This window comes from Gigantopelta aegis, unplaced genomic scaffold (assembly GCF_016097555.1).
Source record: "Gigantopelta aegis isolate Gae_Host unplaced genomic scaffold, Gae_host_genome ctg2744_pilon_pilon:::debris, whole genome shotgun sequence".
Taxonomy (NCBI): Eukaryota; Metazoa; Mollusca; class Gastropoda; order Neomphalida; family Peltospiridae; genus Gigantopelta; species Gigantopelta aegis.
The window spans coordinates 5,102-14,151 of record NW_024533018.1 but is presented as its reverse complement, the minus strand read 5'-3'; the positions used below and the strand labels follow the sequence as shown (position 1 = coordinate 14,151).

Genomic DNA, 9,050 nt, shown 5'->3' with positions numbered 1-9,050 from the left:
TTACGCGCCAGCTCCGCTTTGCCCATTGGTAACGATCACTGCATTCAAAAGCTCGGAGTCACGTGAAAGTTTTTTTTTGTGAAGAAGTTCTAGTTCTGCTTGTGTGTCAGTTGTGAATGAATTGATGGCTACTACACAACTGGGAACTCCAAATGATGTTGCATTTTCCATCTGCTTAGTGAAGATGTTGAAAACCAGCCTCTAAAAGTGGCAAGTTTCTCTTGGTAGAATAGGAAGGAATCAAGTGGCTGGCCACTTGTGACGTGGGACCACCCCAATGATTTGAGTGGCACGTACAGAGGCAACTATAACCACACCATTAGGTTTTAAGTCGGATAGCAAAAGAAAATAAAAAGAAAGGGTTAAAGTCTACTTAACCATGTTCATTTACTTACTGACTAGGCTTGCATTTTATGTTAAAGAATTTCTCCATTCCACGTCAGCTCCAATCTGCCTCAGTGACGACATAGCCATTTTCCCGACAAGTTTGAGGGACTGACTTTATCTGCACGTATGGAAGGAGTTGCCGTGAGCAATCTTCGCAAACAAGGACCAGCATGTACAAACACTGGAGTCCCCTTCAAGAGTTCTAAGATGAGAAAGAAGAGAGAAAGAATTAAAACAGTTATCCAGGTTCTTCTGACTTGCAATCACATTAGGTTTAAAATCACTATCTTTCAGAACACTGCATAGCACCACAGTGACTCCAACTATCATCAGCTGTGAAGGGCAGACCAGAATGACTACTAAGCTAGCCCAAACGATCCTAAAAGAGTCACATTGAGATCATATGCCATTAACAGATCCAAAATCACTTCACCCAAGTCTCTCTTTCATGTTAGAAGGCCAGGTAGGCACAAAGCTAAAATAGTCCACAATTCACGAGCAACAGACAATACAAATTGAGTCTCAAAACAATTTTTTGATGGTAATCATGTACAATATTGACAGTAAACTGAACCTACTACTGTACGTCCCTTTCGGGTGAGGAGACTGTCCTACAGTGATTTTCCTTAAGTAAGCGATCATATAGTGTCAATGACACGATTCCATGTAATAGTACTGGGATCAATTATCAAGACGTGTAAACACTGTCGAATCTCCTCATTGTCGAGTTGTTAGGATTCTCGTTCTTTGATGCCAAAACTTCTTCAAGACGTTTGATTTGAACGTTGGACAAACTCTCGAATCCTTTCTTTGAGGAACAAGACGATTGTACAAAGCCTGAGGAAGAGAGAGGAGTGCACACTGAATATTGGTTATGTAACTAAACTCACTTATCAACTCTGAGTGCTCCATGAATATTCGAGCATCAATTCAGCAGCTGAAAAATCGAGATCTCAAACTTATTACTTCAAATTTCCATACCTAAAACAAATATTAGCAGCAGAAATAGCATGAATATATCACCAGTTCAAATGAAGATAAACTCTTCCATGGGAATCACTTGAGAGTAACCTCCCCCAGCCAGCTCCACCTTTAATACCAATGTGGGACCTTGACTTGGTTGCCGAACACATGCAAATACATTTTTATTCAAATGAGGCTCCAAGAGAGCTAAAAAAGAGTTACATCATAATTACATAATGCAGTAACAATTCTTAGAAGTACATGAGTCACTGTGAATTACCAACCAAACAATTTAGACTACCACCTCTCTATAACAATGTCACACACAACTTCTACAGAATTTATACGAATTCTATTACTACCTTACTTGTGCTAGTACTATAGTTGTTGTGCTTTTACCCTCTCCTAAAGGAGTATGTGTGACACCAACGACTACAACATACTTCCCGTCTGGTTTGTTTTGGAGCCTGTCCAACACAGTCAAAGACCTTTAGGCTTTGTTACAACCATATGGCTCAACTAGTGTGACAAAGATAACACAATGACAAATGTCTTTTTAATACCTCTTCTGCTTTCATCCTACTTCTTTGGAAGTTCACTAATAGACTTTGGAGTTTGAGCTCTTGCCACTTTTTATATCACTTGGTACTGGAACAATGGTTTTCAGAGGTAAGGTAATGCAGCGACCAAACAGAAGAGGCATCAAACTAATAGTTATCATATAATGTGGGCTGTTAATGAAAGCCACACCCACTTTTGTCAAAGATTTTTTGCACATGTAATGTGTTCTCATTAGCATTGCTACTGTCATAGGGCCAACCCTCCTGGGACAGGGGTTACCCAGCCAACTTGCCAAGAACATCTTGATAGTCAACGTCACCAACCAATGCATAGACCTGATTTCTTAGAAGGGTCTGGAAACCACACCCTCTAATTAAAAATTAAGTTTAAGGCATTGCCTTACCTGGAATAGAATTGATCCCCACATCAATGACAATAGCACCTACAATAGTCACATGGACCAGCAAATGAATATCATCACAGTCACATGATCAACACACTAACCCAGGCTTTATCCAACTGCCTTTAACCATTTGTGGTTGACGAGGGGGGGGGGTGGGGGGGGGGCAACAACACAACAATACACCTTGTCTCAACTCTGAGGGAAGGTCCTTTGTACGAGAGTGACACATATAACTGTGGACATGATTCCAAAGAAGTAGCTGAGCCATTGGAGCACCCTAAAGCAAGAAAAGGATAGGAGAAGACATTTGTAATGCTATAATCTTACCACAATTTTGCGTTCGCCCAATAACAACAGCTTTCTCTTCCCAGCAATCACAGTACCAGTACGTTGGACTAAGTTCCAGGTGAGCCAAGAGGAGTAACATGGTACAGTACCATGGCTTAAATCACCACGTGCGAGAGTCGAACAGCATTCAGAACTGTTAGACCGTCAACATCTTTATCAAATTAATAGCATCAGTACACTTTTTTCAGCATCTAAGCAAATAGGGAAATATCAAATCTATTTAAAGCCATTTACGGATAAAAGAAAACATTTAAAGTATGTGCAGTACACATATAGAAGTGACATTACTAAGTCAGATTGTATATGTATATCAATAAATTAATTAATTAGCAGGTCTATGAATTTATAAAGTACTTACCAATATTATGTATAGACTCAAAGTGGTAGTTGCAATAAGATGGCATGGACTGAGTCATCTTCGTTAAGGACTATTTAATGTAGTTAAAAGCTCTCTTTCTGTTGTAGACGCTGGAAGTTTGAGATGTTGGAAAGCCCACTCCCACTTCATTAGATGCTTTACTTTTCATACGAATGTAGACATTAGAATCATCCACGATCACCTACCTGTAGTAAATTAAGGAGAGTACATGATTTTAAACATGCTGTAGGCTGATACCTGTACTGATTAACTATTTTTGGGTTCGAAGCCTTGATGAGTGGATTTTAAAGTACAAGCTCTTCTGCAACTTTGTTTCCTAATATTGCAGCTATAGTTTTACCATTCAATATCTGAGTGTTCCAGAGTCTCAGAACCACCATTCCGGCTCGGCTTTGGAAGGGGTATAAGTGTACGAGAATTCCAAATCCAAACTAGATTTCCGGAGATTTCCAAAGACTCTACAATTTTTTCAATTTCTTCATATTTTTAATTTTCCAATTGATTTTTTATTGGTTAATTTTTAATATTTTTTGTCAATTGTAGTCTTTTTACATTTGTATTTTTTTTGCATGCACACACTAATTTTTTTAGTTTTTTAAAATTATTTGTCACAATTTTTTGTATCTTGTGTATAGTGTTGCATTTTGGAACATGATTTTTTGTTAATTGTGTAGTCTTTAAACTCATTTAAAATTGAATTTTTTTTTATACAAATAGTGTTTTACTGCTAAATTTTTAAATGTGATTTTATCAATGGTACCATTTTAAAATTAAATTTCTTTATACTTATATTTAATGAAGAATGTGGAGTTTCAAGTTGTTCTGTTCAGTTAGGCATTTGTTCAGCGTTTTTATTACAAACAAGGTTTCAATTTAAAGTCTTGCAATGCAATGCTATCTTTCTTGTGTCTTAAAACAAATTCAATATCTATAAACATCTTATTGAACAGGTCCTTCTTGTGTAGCTTGAAGCCAAATGCCTTCATCTTATCCACCAAATCATCAAGTGATGAAATACGACTTTTTATCTCACATATTTTTTAACACACCATTTTTTTTCAGTAGTCTTCTTGCTTCACTAATATAATCAAACAAATTGGTCCCCATTATGAGAGACAGAACAACACCACATCTATGCTATTGGTCTGGGAGGGGGTGAACAGAAGACATAATCACAAGCAGTTTACATATTATTGGATGCTAAAAATCAAACGAATGCACTTTATGTGGCACACTCTGTGGCAAGTCGTGCTTCACCACAGCCAAATCAGCTATAAACTGATTTCAGGTAGGGAATGTTTTAATGTAGTCAATTACCGAATCTAAAGGATTTTTGAGGCCACTTTGATACTTGCTCTTGGAAACCATCATGATAGAGAAGTGAGCAAGCTTGGTATCTTCAGTGAATAGCTTCAATGCATCTTGTCCAGTGCATGTGTAAAGTTGTCTCGTTTATCCAACGAATTCTAGCCACCAGCAATTTACTAGCTGCTTTTTTAGCAATCAAAGATTTCTGCTTTTATCTCAAAATACAGATTTGTTGTCTGCGGTCCAGTTTCTTCTTCTTTTTCTTGTCTTTCTTGACTGGCTCAGTTGATGAAGAAAATGTCATTTGATGTCACCTCAAACTTGTGTAATGTTGAGGACTTTGACTTGGTTTTGTGCTAAGAAGAAAAGGCATAAATTTCAAAATAATTTTAGCATTTTAAAAAAATTTTTTACTTTAGAGAACAAGGACTTATGAAGATCCTTGTTAACATCCCAGGAGCTGCTATCAGAGAGTGCAAACATTTAACTACCACGCGCTAGTCACGTGATTTCGAATAATATTATGTTGCTCAAACCACCCCACCCAAAACAAAACTGCATTATGGCCTCAGTAGAATTAGCATCTTCTCCAGTACAGATAACTTCTTTTTTGAATGACCAACAAAAGGAGACTCTTGACGATGTCTTACGACCACACCTACGCTTAGAACCCAATCTCGATGAATATGGACATACACAAGAAATTGAAGGACAGGGAGTAAGTTTTACAAAGTCAAATTCAAAGACAACACTAGAGGCAGGAACAGAAAGGTGTATGTTATAAATGTTTGAAAGAATCATTGATTATATCATATTATAATTTACAGCAACACAACACAAAGTCGTCCAACTGGCACACCAAAGCACGATTGAAACTGATAAACAAAAAAAAGACCTGGTATTATGAAAATGAATTCAATCAAATATCAAACCCTTCCTCCAGAACTCCCTGATCCTAATTCAGGTATGTTGGTCAATTTTAAAAAATAATCGCATCTTTTTCTGATTTGGTCTTTATGCAGAGGTAAAGTCTGTAGTGATTAAAAGAATGCATGGCAATCTTGAAGACTGGAACAAACAATTAGTGGATATTGCTATTAAGAAGAAAAGAAATGGTTTGTCCCTGACTTTGTGTTGAATGACAAACATTAGTAACTGTGTTTGTAGATGATATTCAAAGAATGAGATAGACAAACGTGATGACAAAATTGATGATCTGACCACAAAACTTAACAATGAAACTAAAGTACGATCTGATACAGAATTAGAAAGGGATGAACTCTCAGAGCAATTAGTAAGTAAATTACAAATGATTAATGTAATTATTTTCTCGAAAATCGGGAGAGACAACTGAAGGAACAAACACAAAATGTAAAAACAATAATGCATCAGTTAATATTTAATTTATTGTACGCTTTGATGTAGGTAGAGGAATTGAGTGCTCAATTAATCCAATATGAGATTATATATCAGGAGACAGAAATCAAGACGACAAAATCTAGTAAGACTACAGACGAATAGGAATAAATAATTTTCATACATCACATTTTCCTGCTTAAGGAACAAGAGAATGCAGAATAACTGAAAAGTTATTTCAGATTGAAGAGATGAAACGAAGACTAATGATCAAGTTACTGATTTACAGGGACAAGTATCAATGTTAGAACGACGGTCACCATTTGCAGACTATTATGATTATAATTTAAGACTATATGACAATACACCTTAGCATTATTATAACCACTTGGACATTTTATTAACACTGTAGTATATCTCTTTATAGGGTTGGTTCATTAAATGATCATGTAATTAAACAAAAAGTTAATTTGACATCAGCAAAAAAAAGAACTATAGTGCATACGGAATAAAATAAATAATAGTATGATAAAGTCAGTTTATCGTCTTTCTATATCAGTAAAAACTTCATTTTGTAATACCAATATCATGCTGGTTAACAAACTTTACAAAAACAGTTAGTGTCCAGAGAAACTGTTGACAAGGAGCTGAATCAATCTCAAACAAAATTAGCTCATTGTCTCCAGTCTTGAGAATGCTAGCCAGGACATATAATGTTTTTTTTGTGGACCCTTTACAGGCCGTACCGACCAAGATTGAAGCCATTAATGAATGCAACTCCTTTTGACCAATTGTCCATGCTTAAGTAAGTATCGTTGGGATAACCATTGATAGTAAAGCTACCTTTGAAGAACACAGTTGTCTTTGGCGGACTACTAGCACTTGTTAAAGGAGTAAATGTTAGTTTTCAGTATTATTTAAGGGAACAGATGCAGTTGTCCAATCTGAGATTTTGTTTCCCATTTAAATACACTCCATTTAAGATACCATTGAAAAGTCTTTGATATAAGAACCAAAGTTTACACGACCCATGTTTTCGACAACATCACAAGAGGTCCCTTAACATTAGTATCAGCAGTAAATGATAAACTTAAATTACTTACATTCCAGCCTGACGAATGAGAATACCGACACAAACTGGCCTATTCCAATACACTGAAGCACGATCATGAAGTTCATCAATAGTGAGAATGGCATTGGAAACTTTAGAGTCAATATCATTAACAGTAGTGTAAAATGATAAAGCCAAATTTTGATGCATTTTTATTCTTCAAAGTCAATGGATTATTGTTAACAACTTTGCGTGTAATAATGTTTGAGCTTTTAATAATCTGCATAATAAGTCATTTTAACAACACCATTGTTACCATATATGGACACAGGTAGAACAGTGGTATTTGTGAAGGTACTGGGATGTAGCTTTTGATGACTGTTCGTATCTCTATAACTTCTGTGTAATGTCTCCTCTCTCATTAAGGAGCATCATAATCATATGATGTTGGTTGAGGAGAGTAACTGGAGTCTCCAGCATTAGCACCATTTCAAAAACCAAAGTTAGTGCCTCCTTCAAACATGTACATGTTGACAGAAGCATTAAGTTGGAGTACTTTATCAAGAGATGCTGCAAATTGTTGTCCATCCCTCTTTGATGTGGTTCCACCCCAATGATCTAGCCAACCAGTATGAGAACTCAGAAATTTACAAGAGGACCATGAGGTTCATAATCCCTTTGAGGTTAAAGTTGTTCTCAGGACTGCTTGTGATACCAAAATCAAACAGTCGCATATAGACTTGGGAATGGTACCATCCATTTTAATTACCCATCGCCAGCTCCATCATGTTGTAAAGAGAACAACATTGGGTCCTAGTATGATCGAAACAAAGTCTCTAAATGTTTTTAATAATCTTTATCACAAGTATAATAACTGCCGTATTCATTCTCTACTTGTATTGTTATTATAGGGGACCTCCATTTTCATACAAAAAGATGCTTGATACGTGAAAGAAGAGTGTTCATCCATTTATCGACAGAGGTAAGGTAACCAGGATCAGAGCTTAGGGTCGCGCAACAATGCTTGTGTTTCTTAACAACCAACTAGGAAATCCTCCCCGTTTCCCATTCACCACATGATATATGGACCTGCACGTAGAATGACTAGTAACCCGACTTCTTGTGCAATAGAGATGAACTTTAACAAGATCATGATCACCATCAAAATTGTACAAACCAGGAAAGGTTCATGAAAGTTCCAAGGAACATAGGTCTGGACTGCATTTAAACCTGCAAAACGGAGCTTTATAAGTCTGTCTTTCCAATAGTAAGATGGCACACGACTGTAATGCATACTACCAGAAATGTATCTGAAGAAAAAAAGATTCATCAATATTACCAATATGTGTAATATTCGTGACTTATACCTGAACGGTTGTCCATTTTTAAGAAAGTATTATGATCAAAATCAATTGTAAAGGATCTGCTCTTTACTGAAGACTGTCAACGACAATACACAAACCAAGACTGACGAAATAGCTCACTTGAACAGCCTTGTGTTGGTTTTTCATTGTAGTCGTGGTAAAATTAAACGACTAATTAACCAGGGGTTTTCGCATTTTTGGTACCCACATGGTGGTTAATTGTGTTTATATTCACAAGAAGAAAGGAATCAAGATAGTAAAAATGGCTGAGTTAGAACCAGAAGAGATTGTAGAAGGACAAACTGAGTAAGAACCACATATATTGTTTGTGCTTGAAGAAGTGTCTTTGAAAGAGAGGGAGTAATAAATCCATCATTTTCAGTATGTACTGATTATAGTCTAATATCTATGTACTATTGTCCAAAAGACTTATATAATTGGGTTATAGAGTTTGGTAGTTACCTGGAATTTTTTCTGTCATGACTACAAAGGAACAGGATGCATGTGACAGGAAACAAACTGGACAACTACTTCCTGTTTCATATCTAACATTCACATAATTTATATGGTGTTCACTGAAGACAGGTGTATCATTAGTATACTAAAACATTATCCTCCCTTGTTACAGAACTATTTAAAAAGGCTCAAGGCTATAATATTATATTATAAGTACTAGTAAATGGTTACCATAGCTCAACGTGCTTTGGTATGATAATGTGATTTTAATGTCCTAAGTAGATCATGCTAATGTAGTTATATCTGCTGACATAATGATTGATATCGTGTTACTTTATCTTTCTAGTGAAGATGGTAAGCCTTTGTCGAAGAAAAGCTTTAAAGAAGCAAGCAAAACAATTGAAAAAAGACGAACGAAAAGCTCAGACAGCTGCCAAATGGTAATGGACATATCAGTCAACACAATAGTTGTTT

At 36.1% G+C, this 9,050-nt stretch overlaps 1 protein-coding gene and 1 pseudogene across 1 annotated transcript; both read right to left on the bottom strand.

Annotated features, from left to right (window-relative positions):
* On the bottom strand, nt 1–3,421 carry LOC121391615 (annotated as a pseudogene).
* Nucleotides 3,422–6,272: 2,851 nt separating this feature from the next.
* Nucleotides 6,273–8,267, bottom strand: LOC121391614 (beta-galactosidase-like). Its single transcript, XM_041523180.1, is given in 11 exon segments — nt 6,273–6,425; nt 6,428–6,447; nt 6,450–6,567; nt 6,693–6,763; nt 6,809–6,908; nt 7,187–7,399; nt 7,402–7,432; nt 7,869–8,066; nt 8,124–8,151; nt 8,154–8,196; nt 8,241–8,267. Coding segments are annotated over 11 exon segments (1,002 nt in total).
* Between the last annotated feature and the right edge of the window lie 783 nt (nt 8,268–9,050).